Source organism: Narcine bancroftii, chromosome 5 (assembly GCF_036971445.1).
Source record: "Narcine bancroftii isolate sNarBan1 chromosome 5, sNarBan1.hap1, whole genome shotgun sequence".
Lineage (NCBI taxonomy): Eukaryota > Metazoa > Chordata > Chondrichthyes > Torpediniformes > Narcinidae > Narcine > Narcine bancroftii.
In genome coordinates this window covers 45,545,574-45,571,228 of record NC_091473.1, presented here as the reverse complement: position 1 = coordinate 45,571,228, position 25,655 = coordinate 45,545,574, and the positions used below count along the sequence as shown (strand labels likewise).

The window sequence follows — 25,655 nt, the reverse complement described above, 5'->3', positions numbered from 1 at the left end:
AATTAAAGTCTCTACCAATCAATATATTTTGCCTTCCCCCTGCCGCTTTTAGAAACACATCCCTCATAAAGGCCTCACCATCATAATTTGAAGCATAGATATTCATCAACGTCTAAGATTCTGAATAAAGTTTGCTGTTTATCATTACATATCTTCCCGCTTGGTCCTCGGAAATATTTTCTATGGCAATCGGAACATTTTTATTAATTAGGATTGCCACTCCCACTGCTTTTGATTTAAATGATGAAGAAAAGACTTGTCCCCAACCCTCCCCACCCCTATAACTGCTTCATTTTGGCATGTTCTGCTTTAATAAGATGTGTTTCTTGGAGAAATACTACATCAGCTTTTATCTTTTTAAAATATTTAAGTATTCTTTTCCTTTTGACTGACACATTCAAGCCATTAACATTAAAACTTATAAACTTCAATGTCTTATCCATAGCAGCATATTATAAGTTCTGTGCAAATAAATAAATATGTAAACAGTTTCATGATCTGTACCTTCACTCTAAAAATTATGCAACCTCAGCTCCGACGGTGACATAGACAGGAAGTCCCCGAGGCCCATGAGAAAAAGCCCGCGAAAGCCTCCAGGGATGAGGAAGAAGAACCCCACCCTAAAACAGCATCTTGAAAACTAAACCCCCCTATTGATGCCATTACCCCCCCCCCCCAACCAAAGTTGCACCACACTGTTACCTTCAGTACCTATTTCCACTCTCCAAGCTCCCCAAGAAACATGGATAGGATAAAACTTTGAAATTTCTTAATAAAATTAAGACGACCCTCACATAAAAATAAAACTTTACTATGTCCGTAAAATATCTTATTTACACCAGTCTTTTCACAGTCAACCTTTCCCATGTCTATCTTCCTTTTCTTGCAACTCTTTATAGTTGTCGAATAAACTCTTTCCCCTCCTCTTTCGATTTGAAGCATTTTCTGTTACCTTCAGAGATTTCCACTCTCAACATTGCTGGGTGCAGCATCGAGTACTTATTACTGAACTGCCTTTTGATCACATCAAACTCTTCTTTTCTGAATTATCGCATTCTTGAAGTCCTGAGAAAACATGATCTCTGCGTTGTCCCACTTTATTGGGGAACAAGAATTCCTTGTCTTTTCATAAGCAACTCTCAGGATCATCTCTCTATCCTTGAAGCTCAACAATCTCACCAAAATGGGTCAAGGGTGGGCTTCACCATTTCTCCTCGGTCCAAGCATTCGGTGAGCATGCTCAACATGGACTCGTTCACCGAGTTCTTTGGTGCGAAGGACTTGAGGAATCCAAGTCTCGTAGAATTTCCCAGCATCTTTGCCTTCTGCACCTTCTCTGAGGCTGACTATTCTCATGTTGTTCCTCCGACTGAAGTTCTCCATGTGATCCAGTTTGTCCAGAAGTTGCTTATCTTTCGCCCATTTTTTGACTTGCTTTTTCAATTCTTCAATTTGTTTGTCATGTTTGCTGAGATCTCTCTCAGTGCTATTCATTCTTTCAGTTAATTCGCTAATGACTTCACCCACCTCTTTCACTGAAGTGGTAAGCTCTTTAATAGCAATCTCCAAGTTTGTGAAACGTTGTCCCAGATCTCCGAATTCTTGCAACAGAGTTTCCAGATCTAAAGTTTATTGTGAAGAAGAGGCATCTCCACCCACGCTGTCCATTGGAGTGGCTAGCGAAGCCAGAGTTTTCTCCATCGTTGATTTTGTTTTTTTTCCATGTGATCTTCCAGTCATCCTTCAACAGTTTTCTTCAGAAGATATATCCACACTTTTTCCAGTCAAAAAAATTCTAGCAAAACCACTTTTTGGTCATCATTTGGTAACTTTTCTCGGAGAACTCGGAGAAGCACGTCTGCTCAGTGAAACAGCATGGCCACAACCCCCCCCCCCCTGGGACTAATATCCTTGTGGGTAGGCTTGCTAGTGCTGTTCCGGGGGGTGGGTTTAAACTAGATTTGCAGGGGGCTGGGAACCAGAGTGTTAGAGAAGATAGTGAGGTGGAGGAGGATAAAGGTCATATAAGGACTGCACGGAGAGACAAAAATAAAAGCTTTGTAGGTGATATAAATATTCTCAGGTGTATTTATTTCAGTGCAAGAAGTATTGTCGGAAAGGCAGACGATCTTAGGGCATGGATTGGCACATAGGATTAAGACATTATTGCTTTTAGTGAGGCTTGGTTGGAGGAGGGGCAGGACTGGCAGCTCAATGTTCTGGGGTCCCATGTTTCAGATGTGATAGAGGTGGAGGGATGAAAGGGGGAGGAGTGGCATTGCTAGTCAGGGAAAATTTCACAGCTGTGCTTAGACAGGACAGCCAAGAGGGGTGGAGCTGAGGAACTGGAAAGGTGTGACCATGCTGATAGGGTTGTATTATAAACCGCCCAATAGTCAGAGAGAATTAGAGGAACAAATTTGTAGAGAGATAGCAGACTGATGTAAGAAACAGAAAGTTGTGATAGTAAATTTTAACTTTCCACATATTGACTGGGACTCCCATACTGTAAAAGGGCTGGATGGTTTGGAGCTTGTCAAATGTGTTCAGGAAAGTTTTCTAAATCAATACATAGAGAGGATGCAATACTTGATCTCCTATAAGGGAACTAGACAGGTCAGGTGACAGATTTACATGTAGGTGAACATTTAGGGCCCAGTGTCCGTAATGTCATTAGTTTCAAGTTAATCATGGATAAGGATAAGTCTGGTCCTCGAGTCGAGATTCTAAATTGGAGAAAGACCAATTTTGTGGAAATGAGGAAGGATCTAGGAAAAGCGGATTGGGATAAGTTGTTTTCTGGCAAGGATGTGTTCAGTAAGTGGAAGATCTTCAAAGGTGAAATTTTGAGAGTGCAGAGTTTGCATGTTCCTGTCAGGATTAAAGGTAAAGTTAACAGGCATAGGGAACATTGGTTTTCAAGGGATATTAGCAACCTGGTTAAGAAGAAGAGAGAGGTGGTATAGCAGGTATAGGCAACAAGAAGCAAATGAGGTACTAGAAGAGTATAGAAAACGTAAGAAAATACTTAAGAAGGAAATCAGGAAGGCAAAAAGAAGTCATGAGGTTGCTTTGGCAGATCATGTGAAGGTAAAGCCGAAAGGTAATGTTAAGAGTAAAAGGATAGTAAGGGACAAAATTGGTCCCCTAGTAGATTAGAGTGGACCTCTATGTGTGGAGCCTCACGAGATAGGGGAGATCTTAAACAGTTTTTTTTTTTGCATAAGTATTTTCTCAGTAACTGGCATAGTGTATAAGGAAGGAAGAGAAAAAAGCAGTAGTGGCATGAAACATGCAGAGATTAAAGAAGTAGTTTCTGCGTGAGCACATATAATTTCAGAGAAGAGATGATGCTAGCAAAAAAAAATTCAAACCCCTATGAAAATTTGACAGATTATCCCTAGAATTCATGAAAGGGTGTTCAGGAGATGATGCAAGTTACTTCACAATTTTTTTAACAGTACAATTAAAGTACTGTTTCCTCGAGTCACAGGGGATCTCCAGAATCAAGAGAGATCAGTTTTCAAGTAATTTCCAAAATTGTTGCCCATGGCCGTTTTATAAATTGAGCAGGAAGATTAAATTATCCATCCTTAGAAAAGTTATACTGGTAAGCATGTGGGTGAAAGCCAAAAGGTCAACCACCAGGTGAAATGAAAATAAGGTTTTGGAATTTTATGCGAAGAATTTCCTTTGTATTGTACACCACTGGGCATTCAATTAATTGTGGCACAATCAATGGGGTTAGTCATAAACTCCTGAATTTCTACTCACTAGAATACATTACATTTTACTACCACAGTTGATTTAACCTTAAAGATTGAAGACTCACACAAAGTCTATGAACTAACAGTTAAATAGATAAGTTAGTAAATTCTCACCACAATATCACAGTAATAACTTACACATAATGAAGACTCTTTTTGCTATTGAAGAAGTGCAGTGAAGGTTCACTTGACTGAATCTTGGTTTGAGAAGACTGATGCATGAAGACTGGATAGACGAGGGCTATTGGCATCTCATCAGAATTTAGAAGAATGAAAGGGGACCTCATAGAGACTTGTACAATTCTGGCTGGTCTAGACATGTTAGATGCAGGAAGAATGTTCCTGATTTTGGGGAAAACCAGACAAGGGGCCACAGTCTAATAATAAGGGGGAAGCCATTGTAAACCAAGATGAGGAGAAACTTCTTCATTCAGAGAGTTGTGAATTTGCAGAACTCCCTGCCAGTTCACTAGATACATTCAAAAGGGATGTGGCCCTATTAACTAAAGTGATCAAGGGGCATGAACAGAAAACGGGAATAGGGTACTGAGGTTCCATGATCAGCCACAATTATATTGAATAGAGGTGCAAGCTCAAAGGGCTGAATGGCCTACTCCTGTTCCTATATTCTATGATACTATGAAAACTTCATTAAAAAAAAGACCCTTAAGTGCTTCACAGATGTATATTAAACCCAAAATTTACATGTAACTAAAGGAGGAGGTATTTCAGGTAGTAAAAGCTTTTTGATTGGCTGGAAATAAATGAATGGTGAAATAAGTCTGTGTATTTGAAGGGTCTACTCTTCCTGCAGCATTCTTAGAAGATATAATTTTCATCTTGTGCTCAGTTCATTGAGATACTTGCAAATTCAAGGCAAAAGAATAAAAGAATGAGAGATTACACTGGGTCATAGAGCCCCTTAGCTTGCACTGCCATTTAATAAAATTATTTATTTTGTCTAATTTCCATCAAATCTTTTGATGTCTAAATAAAATCTATTGATCCCAGAAATGAATGGACAACATGTAGGACAAAAGTAGTCTGAGGATGTAGAGCCACAAGTACATTTCTGTTTGTCTCCCTTTGAAGCTGATGTCTCCAAGTCAGCCAAGGGGAACATCCTGGAGTGTCTTGATGTTGCAATGATTATTCATATCTGATTACAACATCAGTGGTTCCAAAACTTTCTCGGCCTGCTGCCACCTTAGACTCCAGGCCACATCCTGCAGGCCCCTCATAAAATGGCACCAGGGCGGAGGAGGTGGGGTTAGTGGCACGCTGAGCGGGGTGAGGAGGTAGTTATGGCACTGAGTGGGATGAGGGGGGTTTAGTGATGATGCTGAAAGAGGATAATGGCGGTGCTGAGAAGGGGGGTAGTGGTGGCGCTGAGATGGGGGTTAGTGGCAGTGCTGAGAGTGGAGCAGTCACGCCACTACAACATGGTGGCCACCGAGAACGCCTTATCCCCAGTTATTTTGGTCACTACTGCCACCCTGAGTCTGGCCAGAAATTTACTGCACTGGCTTCTTCATTAAACTTTGCAGAAAACTGAATAATAACAAGACGGAAGGTTCCGACTGCTCCCTTTTTCCTCACCGCCCTCTTGGATCTTTCCACCACCCACAAGGCGGGAGGCAGCAGCACTCACATTGGGAATTAATTACCGCTATATGTTCACAGTCTGACCTGTGGCACCTACAACCCGCCAGTGCTCCAAAGCTTGGGATTTGCCTGCAAATATGTTACCTCTGAACTAACTGTCCATACTCTTGTAGCAATTTCCCAGTGTGAAGCGTATGTCCAGCAGCAAGGCAGGAACTCACTGACTTTTCCAGACCAATACTGGGAGTTCCTTGGAGTCTTGGGCAGCTCCCACTCTAATCTGTGGACTTGACTGAAATACATGAAGATCTGAGATGGTGGATGTGGAGAGAATGTTTCACCTTGTGGTAGAATCTAGAACCAGGGGGTCCCTGTTTAAAAGCAAGTTGTTGCTAAGGGGAAAAAAAAAGCAAAATATTTTCTCTCAGAGTTGTGAATGTTTAGAATCCTCTTCCCCAAAGTGGTGTGGAAACCATCTTTACATATTATTAAGGCAACAATAGTTCGATTCTTCAAAAGGTAATGCAAGGTTATCAGGGCTAATAATGAATGCAGAATGGCTATGATCAGATCAGTTAGTAATTTATTGAATGGTAGAGCAGATTCAAAGGACCAATCAGCTAACTCCTGCTCCCCATTTGTATGACTATCAAAGTGAGCATTGGAACATCTACAAAAGGGAAGCCCATTGCTGATCTTAAGCAAGAAAATCTGCAGTTGCTGGGGTCAAGTGCAATATACAACTGTGCTGGAGAAACTCAACAGGTCATGCAGCATCCAAAGGAAGTCAAGCATAACCAGCATTTCAGGCCTGAGCCCTTCCGCAGGCCCAGAACGTTGGTTACGCTTTACTTCCTATGGATGCTGTGAGACCTGCTGTGTTTCTCAGAATGCTTGTGTATTGCTGTTGCTGGTACGGATGTCAGCAGCAAATGTAGGTGGCTGATTGTGCTAACATGTTGTGACCCACTTTATATATACAAATATTTACCAGTGAGAAATAATTTGTGAACATTGCTTCTGTTACAGAGTCCAGAGGACCCCAAAACCAGCAGCAAAAGATATGCACCACAACACAGAGTTACTTAAACAAAAGTAGTTTTTAATTACTTAACCTACTTACGTAACCTACCTAACCTACTTAATCCCCCCTCTAATACTAAGCACAGGTGTGTGTATTGTATATTTAAGATTAGAAAAATTCTTTGGATCACTGTCCAATCTCACTGGTTGCAGGCAATTCTTGTACTGTGCAGAGAAGTTAGCATTAACAAAGTTCATCAGTCTTTGGTGCTTAACAGGCAAATGGTTACCACTCAGGAGGATTCTTGCTGGTTTTCAGAGAGAGATTCTTCTTCCAGGACATCTGCAACTGAATCCTTCTCAATCAGTCTTGCTGATGAAACTTGCCCCCTTCAGGGTTCTCCAGATGATCCTCCTTCTTTCAGGTCACCTTTCAGACGGCCAGTCTTCCCCTTTGACCAGGGCAGCCTTCCAAAGTTTGCCAGCTTGTCCTTCTGGAACTGATTTCTGTCTCCTCTCTCTCTGTTTCACATCCTCCCTCTCTGAGAGCAAAACTGTTCTCCATCTGCCTGCAAAGATCACATGCTCTCTCAGGCAAGCTGTATTCTGCAACTTGGTTGCTCTTTCTGCAAAAAGCACTCTGCAGAAGTCCTGCAAAAATTATGTGTTTTAAAATGTGTGTGTGCAACCTGCTCTAGTAATTCCTCCCAAGCCACGTCAAAATAGTCTGTCACACTTCAAAACCAGGTAATTTGTAATGATGTTCCATTACCTCTCAGCATTTTCTCTGGTGAGGTTCACAGCTTCAGGGCTTTTGTCCACTGCGACAGCAAAACTCTGCAACGTGATGAAACATAATAACTACCTAAAAAAAGTGTTCACTGGAATAAATGTCAGTGCAATAAAGTTACGCTGAAGTTGTATTCCAGAATTCAGATAAAGAGATGGGATTTCTTCACGGGGAAATAGTTAATTGGATAGAAGTAATCGGTGTATGGGAAGAAAAGACTGACAAGACTAAAGGGGAGTGAGTTCGATACCAGAGAAGGAGAAGCTAGAGAAAAGGAAAGAAAATTGATAAAAGAGAAGGGAGGGCAGGGTATAGGCAGAGGAAAAATTGAAATATAATGTGGAAATTTAGGATAAAATGAAATGAAAAACTGAAATATAATGATAAGAGAAACAGAAAGAATCTGGTGAAGAGAAATCTATAAGTAGAGAATGCTTGTTAGATTCACCAGTGGTAATATTACCTTAAAGCACCAGAGTTACTTGGCGTTGTTATAGTTTTCAGAATGATTGATATATATATCCATTCAGAGGATGGAGAGGGCAGCATTTTAATGGCATGATTAGCGTGGCAGTTAGTGCCACACTATTATAACACCAGGGACCAGAGTTCAAATCCAGTACTGTATGTGAGGACATGGTACTTTCTCCACATGCCTGCGTCGTTTTCTTCCGGGTGATCCAGTTTCCTCTAACTCTTCAAAAACATATGAGGATTGTAGATTAATTCGTATATTGGTGGTGGTGGGTGGGGGGGGGGGGGGGCTGGAAGTGCCTGTTATCGTGCTGTGTCTAAATTTAAATTTAATATGATCCTGTTGAAGATAAAGAGCTCCTCCATCCTCTGAATGGGTATATCTATCAATCATTCTGAAAATTGGAGATTTAGCAAGAATGCCAGATTGAATATTGTTTGGAATATCAGTGTACAAAACCATCACTTGGAGGTACAAGCTTAAATTATAAGAATATAATTTAACTTTGAAATTTTAGAAGAATTAGATGGGTGTCTCCAAGCATAGACATTACTCAATTTAGAAACAAATGAAAATATTAAAACTAAAGAAATAATTTTTACATTTTAAGGTAAAGGCTCCATTATTGTCAAATTATTGTCCAGCGCCCATCTCAGAAACCTACAGCACCTGGTGTTCCTAGATCAGATAATCTCAGGCATACTCAGACTATTTCGATGTCATTTTGACTGTGTGGCTAGCCGCATGACTGAGTCACTAGTGCTAATGGCCCCAGAGGACCCCAAAACTTAGTAGCAATTGAAATTCACCAAGGCAAATGGTTACTTAAACAAAAGTTGCTTTTAAGTATCTTTAAACATGAAAACTTTAACATTAACTGAACTTAACCTAACATAACCCCCTTCTAATTCTAAGCACACATGTATGTAAGGTGTGTGCAAGTTCATAAAAGTTCTTTGACTCAAAGTCCAACCTCACTGCTTCAAGTTCACCAGTATCAAGCAATTCTTAAATTGTGCACAGAATTTAACATTTATGAATCTTCGCTAAGCTTTTGTGCTTGAAAGGTAAATGGTTACAGCTCAGGAAGGTTCTTGTTGGTTTTCAGAGAGAGGTTTGTGGCTCACAACTGATTCCTTCTGATCAGCCACTTCAGTGTCTTGCCGAAGAAACTTACCCCTTCAGAGTTTTTCAGATGATAACCTCTTTCTTTTAGCACAGGGTTCCTTTTTTCCCCCCCCCTTAATTTCAACTAAAACATTATACAGCTAGCCATCTCCTCTTGCATGGATCACAAGGACTTTGACCAGGCTGAACTAAGAAACTCACAACGAGTCTTCAAAATGGTTTTTTCCACAAGCTTGCCAGCTTGTCATGTTCCAGTCCCAGCTGCTGCTGAACTATAGGACTGAATTCTCTCTCTCTCTCTCACACACAGAGAAAACCACGTGACCCTCTTGGAACAGCAAACTGCACCCAATCTTCTGAGTTTGTTCATCTGTTGCTTTCCAAAACAATAATCTATTACTCCACAACATGTCCAATTAACACCAACTTGTGAAGTCCTTATAGGCATTCTTCAAAGTTTCTGCAAAGGCACTTGGAGCCTGGACTGTCTGGCTTGAGCCAAGCTTTTGCATTTTTAATGAGATCTGCTTTGAAGTGTTGCATTTGTTTGTGACCTACAATTTTAAAAAAACTGCCACAATTTATCTTCCAAAAGCATATCTATATACAATATAAAATATAGTGTAATCTGTCACACTAGCGTGACTGGTTATGCTGTGTTTATATTGTTTATAGATATATTTTTTGGGAGATAAATTGGGGCAGGTTTTTTAGTGTAGGTCACATATAAACACTTCAAAATAGATCTCATTTAAAATACTGGAGCTCTGCTCAAGCTAGACAGGGCAGCTCCTGAGGACCTTTTCAAAAACTTTGGGGAGTGCCCAAGAGACTTCACTAATGGATTGTTGTTTTGAAAAGCAACAGATGAAAGAGATCGGAGGAGTAGTTCAGAGCCACAAGCTGTCTGGGAGTGCAGCTTGTTGTTCTAAGAGGGTCATGTGGTTATTGCAAGCAAAGAGAGTTGAACACCCATTTCTCTGCAAGAGAGAGAGATCAGTTCTGCAATGCTATAGTCAGCAGCAGCAGCTAGGAATAGAACAGGACAAGCTGGAAAGCTTGTGGAAAAACCCCATTTGGAAGACGGGTTATGAGTGCTTAGTTTAGCCTGGTCAAAGCCCTTGTGGTTCATGCAAGAGGAGATGGCTGGCTGCCTAATGTTTCACTTGAAATAAGAGAAACAAAAAGGAACTCTGTGGTGACCTGAAAGAAAGAGGTTATCATCTGGAAAACCCTGATGGGGCAAATTTCTTCAGCAAGACACTGAAGTGGCTGATTAGAAGGGATTAGAAAAGTGAGATTGGACTGTGAATCAAAGAACTTTTCTAAACTTACACACACATTACATACACATGAGCTTAGAATTAGAAGGGGGTTAAGTTAGGTTAGTTAGGTTAATAGTGATAAGTTAAAGTGTGATTCTGTTTTCATGTTTTTAAAAAATGTTTTATTTCTCACACTGTGAACCATATCAACCAAAATATGTACAAACGTTTCTCATTAAACATACACAGTGGCATTTTCCCCCTTTTCCCCCCCTTCCCACCCCCTCCAAAACCAATAAATATTCAACATATAAAATACAATAAAACCATAAAACAATGTCTTCACACAAGGGAAAAACAAACAAGAAAAACTTTTACACTCTAAATCAATCGTTTTGTCTTCTTATCACTTTAGGGGATGGAGGTCCAAGGCAAGCTCTCTCTGTTATGTTCCATGTATGGTTCCCAAATTTGTTCAAACAATGTAACTTTACTTTATTTAATTATATGTTATTTTTTCCAATGGAATATATTTATTCATTTCAGTATTCTCAGGCTCTCTTCCATTTTCCAAGTTGACATTATACATTTTTTTGCTACTAAGGTTATCATAATGAATCTTTTTTGTGCTTTATCCAATTTGAGGCCTAATTCTTTACTTCTTATGTTACTTAAAAGAAAGATTTCTGGATTTTTTGGTATGTTGTTTTTTGTGATTTTATTTAATAACTGATTTAGTTCTTATTCACTCTCGTACATGCCCAAATTTCATGTATTGTTGTTTCCATTTCATTTTTACAGCGAAAACACCAATCTGATATTGTTGGATCCCATTCTTTTAATTTTTGATGAGTGATATATAACCTGCCTGTCCCGCATCGGACTTGTCAGCCACAAACGAGCCTGCAGCTGACGTGGACTTTTACCCCCTCCATAAATCTTCGTCTGCGAAGCCAAGCCAAAGAAGAAACCAATTATTCTGTATCATATGTAACCTTGTGTTTATTGTATTCTTCATAGTTCCAGAACATAACTTTTCCCATGTTTCATTCGATATCTTTATATTTTCCCACTTTTGTTTGGGTTTATAGCTTATTTCATCATTTTCCTTACCTTGCAGCTTAATGTACATATTTGTTATAAATCTTTTAATTATCATTGTATCTGTAATCACATATTCAAAGCTGTTTCCTTCTGGTAATCTCAATCTGTTTCCCAATTTATCCTTTAAAGAAGCTTTCAGTTGATGGTATGCAAACATTGTACTGTGAGTTATTCCATATTTGTCCTTCAACTGTTCAAATGTTAATAAATTATTTCTCAAAAAACAATTTTCTATTCTCTTGATTCCTTTTCTCTCCCCTTCTCTAAAGGAAAGGTTGTCTATTGTAAAAGGAATTAGCGGATTTTGCGTCAATAACAATTTTGGTATTTAGTAATTCATTTTTTTCCTTTCTACGTGAATCTTCTATATATAAAGTAAATGATGCAATACTGGTGAGCTGTAATATTGCACCAGCTTTTCATCCCACTTATAAAGTATATGTTACGGTTCCTTCGCTCCTATTTTATCTAGTTCTATCTTAGTCCAGTCTGGTTTTTCTCTTGTCTGATAAAAATCTGATAAATACCTTCATTGTGCAGCTCTATAATAATTTCAGAAGTTTGATAACTGCAAACCACCTTGGTTATGCCTCTCTGTTAATTTATCTAGCGCTACCCTCTGTTTCCCCCCTTTCCACAAGAATTTCTTTATTATTCTCTTTAGTTCAACAAAGAATTTCTCTGTTAAGGGAATTGGTAACGTTTGAAATAAGTATTGTATCCTTGGGAACATATTCATTTTAATGCAGTTCACCCTCCCTATCAATGTTAGTGGTAATTCTTTCCAATGATCTAAGTCTTCCTGTAATTTCTTTATTAATAGTTGATAATTTAGTTTGTACAAGTGGCTTAAGTTATTGTCTAACCTGATACCTAGGTATCGGATTGCTTGTGTTTGCCATTTAAATTCTTTTTTAAGTTCTGTATAATCTGCATTAGTCATAGGCATCACTTCACTTTTATTTGCGTTGACCTTATACCTCGATATTTCTCCATATTCCTTCAATTTCTTATGTAGTTCTTTTATTGACATCTCTGGTTCTGTTAGGTATACTATGATGTCATCTGCAAATAAACTTATTTTTATACTCCTTCTCCTTTATTTTTATCCTTTTTATTTTATTTTCTATCATCAGCTCTGCTAAGGTGAACAATGAGGGGAATAATGGGCATCCCTGCTTAGTCGATCTACTTAATTTGAATTGGTTCGATACATATTCATTTACTACTGCCTTTGCCAATGGTCCATTATACAATGCTTTAATCCAATTAATATATTTTTCTGGCAGATTGAACTTCTGTAATACTTTAAATAAGTAGTTCCACTCTACCCTGTCAAAGGCTTTTTCTGCGTCTAAGGCAACAGCCACCGCTGGTTTTTTACTTCCTTGAGCTGCATGAATTAAATTAATAAATTTATAGACATTGTCTGCTGTTCGTCTTTTCTTGATAAATCCAGTTTGATCTTGTTTAACTATTTTTGGTACACAATCGGCCAATCTGTTTGCTAATAATTTCACTATTATCTTATTATCTGAATTAAGTAGAGATATTGGTCTATATGATGCTGGTGTTAATGGATCCTTCCCCTTCTTTGGTATTACCGTAATTATTGCTGTCTTACATGAATCTGGCAAGTTTTGTGTTTCTTCTATCTGGTTCATTACTTCCAGGAGAGGAAGAATTAATAACTCTTTAAATGTTTTATAAAATTCTATTGGAAATCCATCCTGTCCTGGTGTTTTATTGTTCGGCAGCTTTTTTAATATATCCTGTACTTCCTCAATTACAAATCATTTTATCAGTTTGTTTTGTTCCTCTTCTTGCAATTTTGGCAGCTCTCTATTGGGTTATATGTGATTTGTTTGTCCTTTTCCCTTGATGCCAATACAGTTCTTTTAGATTGTTCTGTTTTAAGTTGCCAGGCTAATATTTTGTGTGTTTTTTCTCCTAGTTCATAATACTTTTGATTTGTTTTCATTATGTTCTTCTCCACCTTGTATATTTGTAATGTTTCGTATTTTATTTTTTTGTCCGCCAATTCTCTCCTTTTCGTTATATCATCCCTTTTTACTAATTGCTTTTCTGCACTTACTATCTCCCTTTCCAACTGCTGTATTTCCCAATTGTAGTCCTTTTTCATCTTAGTTACATAACTTATTATCTGCCCTCTAATGAAGACTTTCATTGCACCCCATAATATAAATTTGTCTTTCACTGATCCTGTGTTTATTTCAAAATATGTTTTAATTTGGCGTTCAATAAACTCTCTAAATTCCTGCCTTTAAGTAGCATGGGGTTTAACCTCCATCTATATGTTCTTGGTGGGATGTTCTCCAGTTCTATTGCTAATAGCAGGGGTGAATGATCAGAGAGTAGTTTAGCTTTATACTCAGTTTTCCTGACTCTCCCTTGAATATGAGCCGACAACAAAAACATATCAATCCTTGATTATGTTTTATGCCTACTCATGTCTATTCCCTCTCTTTTGGATGCTGTCTCCTCCATATCTCCATAAGTTTCATTTCCTGCATTGACTTAACCATAAATTTGGCTACTTTATTCTTTTTGCTTGTCTTTTGTCCAATTTTATCCAACATTGGATCCAAATTAAGGTTAAAATCCCCTCCTATCAATATATTTCCACGTGTGTCTGCAATCTTCATAAAATTATCTTGCATAATCTTTTGATCCTCATTGTTAGGTGCATATATATTGAGCAAATTCCAAAATTCTGAGTATATCTGACACTTTATCATTACATACCTCCCTGCTGGATCTATCATTTCCTCCTCTATTTTGATTGGTACATTTTTGTTAACTAATATAGCTACACCTCTAGCTTTTGAATTATAGGATGCTGCTGCTACGTGTCCCACCCAGTCTCTCTTTAATTTGTTATGTTCAACTTCATTTAGATGCGTTTCCTGTACAAATGCTATATCTATTTTTTTTTCAGTAAATTTAGTAGCCTCTTCCAGTTAATTTGGTTATGTATTCCATTAATGTTTAGTCATATAGTTCAACGTTGCCATCTTATATCTTGTTTACACCTCTTTTCTACCTCCTCGCCACCTCCAATCCCTTTTTTCCCATTTTTGTCTTTTAAGTTTCCCTTTTTAAACTCAATGTATAACAACACATTTAAAACATGAAATGCTCCAACAATCCCCTGCCGGGCAATCACAACTCTCCTTTCCATTTGGTTTGCGATCTTGCTTGCAAGCGTCAACTGATTTTGCAGTGACGGTTATTCTCTCCACCCCGCCACCCCAGAAAACACTTTTTTTATACATATAACAAAACTCTCTCTTTTTTTTAACCCTTTTTCCTTCCTTCCCTTCTCTTTTCCATCTTTAATTCTTTAGATACATTATTTTTTACTTTATTTTATTATATCTTTATATATACTTTATTGCTGGTCTTCTTTCTTGTTACATCTCTTCTTCCGTCCTGCAAACACTCTGCAAATTCTTGTGCTTTCTCCGGATCTGAGAACAGCCTGTTTTGTTCACCAGGTATATATACTTTAAGTACAGCTGGATGTCTTAACATGAATTTATAACCTTTTTTCCATAAAATCATTTTTGCCGTATTAAATTCCTTCCTCTTCTTTAAGAGTTCAAAACTTATGTCCGGGTAAAAAAATATTTTTTGTCCCTTATACTCCAACAGCTTATTATCTTCTCTAACTTTATTCCTTGCCCGCTCCAGTATATTTTCTCTTGTCATATATCTCAAAAATTTTACTAAAATTGATCTAGGTTTTTGATGTATCTGGGTTTCAGAGCTAGTGTTCTGTAGGCCCTTTCTATTTCAATTTCTTCATGCAATTCTGTCATTCCCAAAACCTTCGGGTTCCATTCTTTTATAAATTCCTTCATGTCTGAGCCTTCTTTATCCTCCTTCAGGCCCACTATTTTTATGTTGTTTCACCTACTATAGTTTTACAACATATCAATTTTCTGAGATAACAACTCTTGTGTCCCTTTAATTTTTTTGTCTCTTTCTTCTAATTTTTCTCTTAAATAATTTACTTCCAATTCTACAGCAGTTTCCCGTTCCTCCACATTTTCTATTCTTTTCCCTATTTCTGTCATGACCAGTACTAAACTTTGCATTTTATCTTCTGCTCTTTTCATTTTTGTTTTAATTACACTAAATTCTAATGATAACCATTCATTTTATGATCTCATTTGTTTTTCAAAAAAGGTTTTATCTATATTTTGTCCATCTGTTTTACCTTCTATTTCCCTGTGAAGATCTTGGTCTTCTTCCTCTTCTTCTGTATCTGTACCAGTGTTTGTGTCTTCTTCTCTTATTTGTATCTGTGTCTCTTCTGCTTTTTCTGATGAATTACTTCTATGACTTTGTCAGGCCTCCTCTTGCTGGGCCTCTTGCTGTTGGGCCTCCAGTCACAGGCCATCTGTCTGTTGGGTCTCCTGCTGTTGATCATCTTGTCGTCGGTCACCCTGCTGCCGTTCTCCCTCTTCTGGCTCCTTGATCCTTTCCTCGCCGTTATTTTGCTCCTCCAGCTGAGCGCCCCAATGCCAGGCATCCCTCAGCTGGTCGTGTTGTAGCTGTCCGCTCCTCGGCTGAGACCCCCTCCCGCCAGTGTTCACTTTATCCTTTGATTGCGCAGTTGCGCACTTTTGTTTGGCTCTGAGAGCCATTTTTGCAGTCCACCGGCTGGGAGGTCACGACTTCACAGGGCACTCACTAACCTCTGAGATCTTTGCTCTTCAACACCTTAGCTCCCTGCTCCTGCGACTAGGTAAGGCCTTCTTCTTTCTTTGGTAATTTTCCTTCTTTTTTTCTGTGTTCTTACTTTATCTTTCTTGGGTGTCATCTTTTCGTTCTTCTCTGTAACTTTATCTTCTATTTCTTGAGTTTTATATTTGTGGAGGTCTGTCCTTTCCAAACTTTTATTTTCTGGAGAGGGGTGGTTCAACTCGACTGGCCACTGCTCCATCATGTGACTCCTCCCTGTTTTCATGTTTAAAGATAATTAAAAGCAACTTTTGTTTAAGTAACCATTTGTCTTGGTGAAAATCTATTGCTGCTGGGTTTTGGGGTCCTCTGGGGTTGTAACACTAGTCACAATTCATATGCCATCTACAAATTTGCCAATGACACCACGGTCGTCAGCAAAATCTCAGCAAGTTGAGTGGCGCCACAACAAGAACCTTGCACTCAACGTTAGCAAAACTAAGGAACTGATTGTGGACTTCAGGAAAGGGAAATCAGGAAAACAAGAACCAGCCCTGATTGAGAGATTAACAGAACTTCAAATTCCTGGGTGTCAATATCTCTGAAGATCTATCGTGGGTCCTCCACGTTGATGCAATCACGAAGAAGGCTCACCAGCGGATATACTTCACGAGGAGTTTGAGAAGATTTGGTATGTCACCAAAAACTCTGAGTGGATAGTGAACCACAGTCACTATTTCATTTTATCTTCTCTTGTACTAATTTATTTATTCATTTTTAAAATGTCATTTATAGCAATATTTGCACCTATGTTGCTGTGACAAAACAATACATTTTGTGTTCATGAGAATAAATTGTGATTCTATTAATCATATTAATTTTTTAAAAATTCAAATAAATTGGCAACACTCACCTGTTTGAAGAAATGTAGCAAGCTCAGAATTATAGCACCAGATCCACACCCAATTTCTAGGAAAAAAGGGCTGAAAGCACTATTGAAGCTTTGCCAAGGGGCCTTTTCTTTGGTGAGTTCAGATACGATCAAGTCAACCAGTCCCTAATTAAGACAAAACAGGAAGTTTTCAATAAAAGTTTTGCATGAACTTCTATGCAGATAGACTTCATGCACCAATTTGCTTGCATGTGGATGAATAATAGGTTTTTTGGCCTCTTCCCCCAACTCATTTTCAGTGAAAATACCACATGTATATTTTTCTTCTTCTTGTAGTTTTATTGAATATGTATACATTGATGTGGTTATAAATTTCTTAAATATTAAAAAAATGAGTTTGCTCCAAAATCTGTAATGGGCAAAAATGATGAGATGAGCGTTTATTGTTGTACACACAAGTACAATATACAAGTGCACTGACATTCTTGCTTACTGCAGCAGGTACATAAAATGCACAAAATTACAATAATATACATACACACATATACATGCTTCAGACTGCACTTGAACTGGAAAGGGACCAACATCTGAGTGGGCAGGTTTGCTAGAGGTGTTGGGGAGGATTTAAACTAGTTTTGTAGGGGGGGTGGGAACCAGAATGTGAGTGAAGAGAAGAGGGCAGAAGGTCAATAGCATGACTATGTGTTCTGAGTTTGTGAGGAAGGACAGGCTGGGGACAAACATAAATGTAGCCAGTTAGAGAGGTCTGTTTCAATGCTAGGAGTAGTAGGAATAAAGAGTATAAACCTAGAGGATGGATCAGTACGTGCAACTACGATACTGTGGCTGTTACAGAGACTTAGCTGGAGGAAGGACAGGATTGGCTGATGACGATACTGTGCTTTAAATGTTTTAAAAGGAATAGGATTGGAGGGAAGATGCTATAGAAAGGGAAGACGCTGCAAAAGGACTGCACTGAGTTGGTGTGGGTAGAAGTTGGAAGGGAACAATCATTGTACTAGGAGTAGTCTATAGGCCCCCAAATAGCCCATGGGACACTGAGGAACAGATAAGCAGGCAGATTTTGGAATGGTGCAGAATAGACAGGGTTGCGGTTATGGATGATTTCAACTGGCACTTTCTAACTGCAAGAGGGATAGACGAGGCTAAATTTGTCAGGTGTGTTCAAGAAGGATTCCTGACACAGTTTGTGGACCAGGTGACAGGATCTAATTCTGGATAACGAATCTGGTCAGGAGGTGGACCTCTCTGTGGGGGAAGCACTTTGGTGAGAGTTACCACAACTCCCTGAGCTTTAGCATAGTTATTGGTAAGGATAAAAGCAGACAAAATGAGAAAGTGTTTAATTGGGGAAGAGATAATAATGATGGGATGAGGCAGGAACTAGCGAGAGTAAATGGAAACAGATGTTCAAGGGTGAAAGCACAAAACTATTGTGAAGAAAGTTTAGGGACCACTTGTGCTGGGTTCAGGATAGGTTCGTCCCTCTGGGACATGGAAAAGATGGTAGGAAAATGGAATTGTGGTTGACAAAACAAGTGAAGCAGCTAGTCAAGAGGAAGAAGGAAGCATATATTAGATACAGGAAGCAGAAAACAGGAAGGGCTCAAGAGAATTATATGATAGCAAGGAAGGAGCTTAAGAAAGGACTTAGGTGAGCTGTAACAGGGCAGGAGAAGGCCTTGACATGTAGGATTAAGGAGAACACCGCTTTCTATGTGCTTGTGAAGAACAGAGGGATGACAAGAATGAAGGTGGGGCCACTAAAGGATAAATGAGACAACATATGCCTGGAGGTGGAGAATGTTGGGAGGTCCAAAATGAATACTTTGGTTCAGTATTCAAAAGAGAAAAGGACCTTAATCAGGGCGAGGTCAGAATAGAACAGGCTTGTGTGCTAGACAATGTGGAGATTAAGGAAGAGGAAGTGCTGGATCTTCCTAAAAATATCAAGATTGATAAGACCCGGGGCCAAACATGATATACCCCAGGTTGCTGTGGAAAGTGAGAGAAGAGATAGCTGGAGCAGTAGCTATTGGCCATAGGGGAGGGTGCTGGAGGATTAGAGAATGGCAAATGTAGTCCCCTTTTTTAAAAAAAGGTAATAGAGAGAATCCTGGGAATTATAGACCATTGAGTCTTATGTCAGTGGTGTGTAAACTAATAGAGAGAATTCGTAAGGATAGGATCTATGAGCATTTGGAGAAGTACAGTCTACTCAAGGATAGTCAGCATGGGTTTGTGAAGTGGAGTCATGCCTCACAAGGCTAATTGAGTTTTTGAGGTGGGTAGGGCAGTAGATGTGGTCAATATGGATTTTAGTAAAGCATTTGATAAGGTCCCCTATGAGATAATCATTCAGAAAGACATGAGGCATAGGATCCATGGAACCTTGGCTGTATGGATAAAAAATTGGCTTGTACATACAAAGCAGAGAGTAATAGTGGAAGTAAAGTATTCTGCCTGGAGGTCAGTAACTAGTGGAGTACTGCAAGGATCTGTTCTGGGACTCCTGATCTGTGATTTTTATAAATGACCTGGATAAAGAGAGAGCCATCCAATCGGTAACTGATATACACTCCCTCCTCCAGACCTTGAACAGCACATGATAACATCCAGATTGAACAAGAATGGGGCTAGTACACAGCCTTGCTTCACCCCATTAGAAATGGAAAATGCAGCTGATGTATCACCACTGTAGAGGACCTGTCCTGTCATTCCATCATCGAGCAACTGAATCATTTTTACGAATTTCCTTGGGCATCCGTAACGACTCAGGATGATCCAGAGAACATCCCTGTTTACAGTGTCAAATGCCTTTTTCAGGTCAATGAAGACAGAGTAAAGAGCTTGTTCTGCTCAATGGACTTCTCCCGAACTTGTCTCATGGAAAATATCATGTCCACTGTACTTCATCATTCTGGCCGAATGCCACACTTCACCTCCAGGAGATTCCTTTCTAAGACAGTGACAAGTCTGTTCAGGAGAATGCAGGCAAATATCTTCATGTGAGGGTGGGGAGTCCTGTCTAAAAGGGACTGCCTAGTTGCCTTGGATGCTGTCAGATATCTCTGCTGCCCTGGATACAGAGATGAATGACTACTGGTCTGAGCGTCGCCTTCGTGCAAGTTTGTGCCAGTGGTCATCTCCACCTGTTGCTTCGCCACTCCCCCATTGCTGCAGGACTTGATGAATTGGGTTAAGTGAGATGAATCACACAACAGAAACCCATATGTGATGGAGTTTTAAGTGGAACATCCGTTGCACAGGGGCGATCCCACTCTCTCAGAAGAAGAGACCTTGATCCAGTGGCACAGATAACTGTTGCGGCTGGAGAACTCTCCTGCTGCATTAGATGACCAAGACGTCTAAGTGTCTTGTCATGCTTTCAGCGCTCCACAACGCCTGCTGGACCTGCCTTCTTGACCGTTGAACCATTAACTGGTCTATTCTGCTGAATCTACCAGGGCCAGACTTCGCACACTGGGATAGACAGATCCCCTACCTCATCAAAGGTCGAAGATCTGTCAGCTATCCTCATCTGCCTTAGCTCGTTTGCTGAGATGGTTTACTGGGGTGTAGCTGCTGCATGTGTTACAGCTACCTAGAACTACAGGTGAGAGCTGAGCATCAGGTGGGGACCAAAGATGGATGAGCTGCCTGAAAAGGGCATGACAGGTCACCTTCCCCACGCCCCCCCCCCCCACCAGACACCAGAGATGCTACCCCTCCATAGATATCCCATACACATATATACATACAAACATTTACATACACATGCACATATTAAAGGCGTACGACCTTCATTATTTGGCATTGTTTTCAAAAGCTGTGTAGTAATTTTGCAGCTCTATAAAACTTTGGTTAGACCACACGTGGAGTATTGCATTCGGTTCTGGTCACCTCCTTAAAGGAAGGCTGTAGATGTTTTATAAAGGGTTCAGAGAAGATTTACCAGGATGATATCTTATGAAGCAGGTTTGACAGGGCTTTTTCTTTGGAGTGATGAAGGATATGAGAGGTGACTTACTAGAGGTACATAAGATTATGAGGGGTTTAGATAGGGTGGACAGCCAGCACCTTTATCCCATGGCCACAATAACAAATACCAGAAGACATCCGTTTGAAGTGAGTGAAGGAAAATCCAGGAGAAATATCAGTGGTAAGTTGGAATCGGATCGGAGGTTTGCATCAGGAGTTCAGGTTGCCAATGGATAGAACAAGGGGCTGTGAGATCACTGGAGGCAAATCCACGGACACTCATTGACTCTGAGGGAGCTCTCTTTTGCTTCTCTTTCTCTTACGGCAGACTAAAGGAAATTTTGTGTAATATTACATTTTATGTTTTATCGTGACAACAAAAGAATATTACTTAGAAGCAGAATTAGGCTATTCAGCCCACTGAGTCTTCTAAGACATTCAAATCATAGCTGATGTATATTTAGATGTGTCTCATGTGCAAGCATCAGACTTTTGGTTTAATCTGGGCATTGTATTCAGTGCTGACGCTACATTCCAAATATTACCCCCAATGCACTAACATCAGCAGTTTATCATTATGGTTAACAAGAAAACAGCTATGACATTTGTTCCAAACCAAAGGAAAGACCAACTGAGAAAGGTCATATTGTACCAATTCTAAAGAAATATTTTAGCCACTATATATAATAAGAATTTGGCAATGTCAACCACAAAAGTAAGCCATTTCATGTCTGCAAAGTTATCGACTGTCTGCAGGTTTGTAAAACTCACACTTCGAACAAAGAAGTAGTTAAAGAAACAACTTTAAAACATAGACACTCACATGCAAACATTGATATTGTAGAAATTTGTGTCTGCAGAGAGTGGACAAGATTTGGTGGACCAGTTGGGCATGCAAAGTCCATCGACAGAGTCACAGGGCTTGTAAAACCAATTTACCAAGGATTGTCAGAAAATGTTGTATGTGCTTGTTTAAATGTAAATTAATCTACACAAGAGAGAACACAAGAATAAGAGCAAATATAGGCCAATCGGACCCTTAGCTGATTTGGCACTTAAACACAGAAACAGCGCTCCTCAGCTGGGTTTTACCACCCAGTCCAACTACCGACAGTTCCATACAGGATTTAAATAGACTTTTAAAGGAGCTGATGGTGGTTTATTTTTAAATCCTTTGACCACGATGTCTGGGTCCAAGATAGCGATGCCTGTGTTTGTCAGCAGCCTCAAGGGGTTTCAGACTAGGGGGAAGCAGAGGACTTGTGCATGGCACCAGAAAATGGGGAAAAATATCTCCCATTTGAGAAGGGGAACCACAGGAGATAACCCTAAGGACAGTGACCATGGTAGCAGACCATTGAGGAGCTCTGTGGCTGAAAAACACACAGGTGGTGGGCTGTTGGTGACAGGATGCGAGGAACCCATGCAAGCTGCTGGTTGCTGGCAACCGTGATCAAAGGATTCACATCAGGCTGCGGACTGCTGGAAACTGGCTCGAGCTTGGCTGAAGGGGTTCGTCTGCTCCACCATTCAACAGGATCATGGCTGACCCTGCCTTGTCCTCATCACCACTTTTCTGCTCTCTCCTCATGCCCACTGAACACCCCCCTCCCCTTAAATTCCAATGTTGTCTCCAGCTTGAATAAATCATTCTCACTCCACATCTTTCTGGGTTGAGATTTTCAGAATCAGGGCTGTCAGAGAAGAGTAATGTCTTCCGATCAGAGTGGGACTCACATCATGTGATGAAGTGTTTTCAGAGGCTGGTTTTGAAGCATACCAGTTCCTGTCTGAGCAGCAACCCAATTTGCCTTTGAAGTCATATCAAATCTCCGCAAACTCCTGAGGGAAGTCGAGACGCTGACATGCTTTCTTCACAATGCCACTAGCGTTTGGGTCCAGGAAAGGTCCTCCAAGATTGTGACTCCCAAGAATTTAAATCTGGTCACCCTCTCCACCTCTGTTTCCCCCAGTGATCAATGGAGCAAACACCTCTGATTTTCCCTTCCTGAAGTTCACTCAGCTCCTTGGTTTTGGTGACATTGAGTGCAAAGTTGTCATTAGTACACCATAACCTTGGCAAACTTCTCCAGATATGTAGTGGAAAGTGAACTGACCAGCTGCATCACCTCCCTGGTATGGGGGTACAATACCTGTAAGCAGAAAGCCCTGTAAAAGGTAGTGGACACAGCCCAGTACATCACAGGTAAAACTCTCCCCATTATTGAGTGCATCTACAGGGAACACTACCATCAGTGAGCAGCAGAAATCATCAAAAAGAGGCACACCACCCAGGATGTGCTCTATTTTCACTGCTGCTATCAGGAAAGAAGTATAGATGCCATAAGATTCATATCACCAATTTTTGTATTGTAGTTTCTTTATATATTTTTTGTGTACATTTCTCTCTTTTGTACATGCATCTTTTCTTGAATACAGCTTTTTGTACTACTGATAAGTAGAAATACCTCCTGGCCCACAGGAAAAATAATCTTAGTGTTGTATTTATTGTCAGTACAGTGCCCTCAGTAATGTTTGGGACAAAGACACATTTTTCCTTTATTTGCCCCTGTGCTCCACAGTTCTAAATTTGTAATCAGACAATTCACACGTGATTAAAGTGCACATTCCAGATTTTATTAAAGGGTATTTGTGTACTATTTGGTTTGACTATGTAGAAATTACAGCATTTTTTATACATAGTCCCATCATGTCAGGGCACCAATAATATTTGGGACATAGCAATGTTATGTATATTACAGTAGTCATGTTTCTTCTTTTCTTTCTTTCTTTGGCTTGGCTTCGCGGACGAAGATTTATGGAGGGGTAATGTCCATGTCAGCTGCAGGCTCGTTTGTGGCTGACAAGTCCGATGCGGGACAGGCAGACACGGTTGCAGCGGCTGCAGGGGAAAATTGGTTGGTTGGGGTTGGGTGTTGGGTTTTTCCTCCTTTGCCTTTTGTCAGTGAGGTGGGCTCTGCGGTCTTCTTCAAAGGAGGTTGCTGCCCGCCGAACTGTGAGGCGCCAAGATGCACGGTTTGAGGCGAGATCAGCCCACTGGCGGTGGTCAATGGGGCAGGCCTGCCCCATTGACCATCGTCATGTTTCTTACTTTGTTGCATATAACACCTCAGGGCTGTGTGCTCAGCTCGCTCCTGATCACGCAACTGTCCCAAGACTGCATTGTCAGTTCCAGTTCCAACAGTGTTATCAAGTTTGCAGATGACCCAGCAGTCGTTGGCTTCATCAGCAACGATGAGTTGCGCTACAGAGAAGAGGTTGAAAATCTCGTGAAATGGTGCAAGTATAACAACCAGACTCTCAATGTGGACAAGACAAAGGAGATGATCGTGGACTTCAGGAGGACCAGGAATGACCACCCTTCACTACACATCAACCACTCTGTAGCAGAGAGAAAGGAGAACACCAAGTTCCTTGGAGTTCACTTAATTAGTGACACTCAACATCACCTCACTTTTCAGGAAGGCATAACAGCAACTGCAGTTCCTGAGAAGATTGAAGTGGACAAGGCTACCAGCCACCATTGTGTCCACCGTCTATAGGAGCTCTATCGAGACCGTTCTGGCTGGCTGCATCAGAATGTGGTATGGTGGCTGCATAGAAATGGATTGGAGGTCAATCCACAGCACCATAAGAGTGGCAGAGAGGATCATTGCTCTACCTCCTCCCCCTCCCCCACCCCCACCATTGATGTGCTCTACCAGGATTGTTGACTGAAGAGGGTGTGCAAAATCATTGAGAAACCCTTCCACCCTGCACATAGCATCTATCAGCTGCTCCGGTCGGGGAAGAGATATAGGAGGATCAGAGCCAGCACCACCACACTGAGGAACAGCTTCTTCCCATGGGCAGTGAGAATGTTGAACGACTAAAGGAACTGCTCACACTAACCACCAGAGACTCTCATATTCATGAAAGAAAATTTATTTTATTTATGTATTTGTATCAATTAAATACTTGTCCTGCAATATCTATTGTTTGTCTGTATGTGTGTTATATCTGGTTGTCTTCATGTTTTGCACCGAGGATCAGAGAATGCTGTTTCGTCAGGTTGTACTTGTACAATCAGATGACAATAATCTTGAATTAATTTTGCATGCAATGACTGCTTGAAGTCTGTGAATCATGGACATCACCAGGTGCTGAGTGTCTTCACTGATGATGCTCTGCCAGGCCTCTAATCCAGCCATCTTCAGCTCCTGTTTGTTTTGGGGGTTTGTCATCTTAAGTTTTCTTTTCGGCATATGGAAGGCATGCTCAATTGGATTTAGATCGGGTGGCTGACTTGGCCATTGAAGAATTTTCCAGATTTTAGCTTTGAAAAATTCCTTTGTTGCTTTAGCAGTAAGTTTGGGATCACTGTCTTGCTGTAGGATGAAGCACCGTCCAATGAGTTTGGAGGCATTTGCTCTAACTTGAGCAGATAAGATGTTTTTATGCATTTCAGAAATCATTTTGCTACTGGCATCAGCAGTTACATCATCACTGAAGAAAAGTGTGCCAGTTACATCCCCAGGCCAAAAAAGACCCCACCACCATGTTTCACAGCTGAGCTGGTAGGCTTTGGATCTTGGACAGTTCCTTTACACCTTCACACTTTGCTCTTGCCATCACTTTGATACAGGTTAATCTTGGTCTCATGGGTCCACAAGACCTTTTTTCCAGAATTCTGTAGGGTCATTTAAATACTTCTTGGCAAACTGTAATCTGGCCATCCTGCTTCTAACTAGTGGTCAGAATCCTGCAGTGTAGCCTCTGTATTTTGTTCATGAAGTCTTCTGTGGACAGTAGTCATTGACACATCTACACCTGTCTCCTGAAGAGTATTTATGATCAGTCAGCCAGGCGTTGGGGATTTTTCTTTATTATGATG

At 40.2% G+C, this 25,655-nt stretch overlaps 1 protein-coding gene across 1 annotated transcript in view; it reads right to left on the bottom strand.

Moving 5' to 3' along the window:
• The window catches only part of hemk1 (HemK methyltransferase family member 1), a 149,711-nt gene that overhangs the window by 68,665 nt on the left and 55,391 nt on the right, over positions 1 to 25,655 (bottom strand). Inside the window, exons 7-8 of the mRNA XM_069942336.1 lie at positions 16,781 to 16,924; positions 7,168 to 7,232 (exon numbers count right to left, since the gene is read on the bottom strand). Of these exons, the coding sequence (XP_069798437.1) occupies positions 7,168 to 7,232; positions 16,781 to 16,924 (209 nt within the window). The remainder of the gene's footprint in view (positions 1 to 7,167; positions 7,233 to 16,780; positions 16,925 to 25,655) is intronic.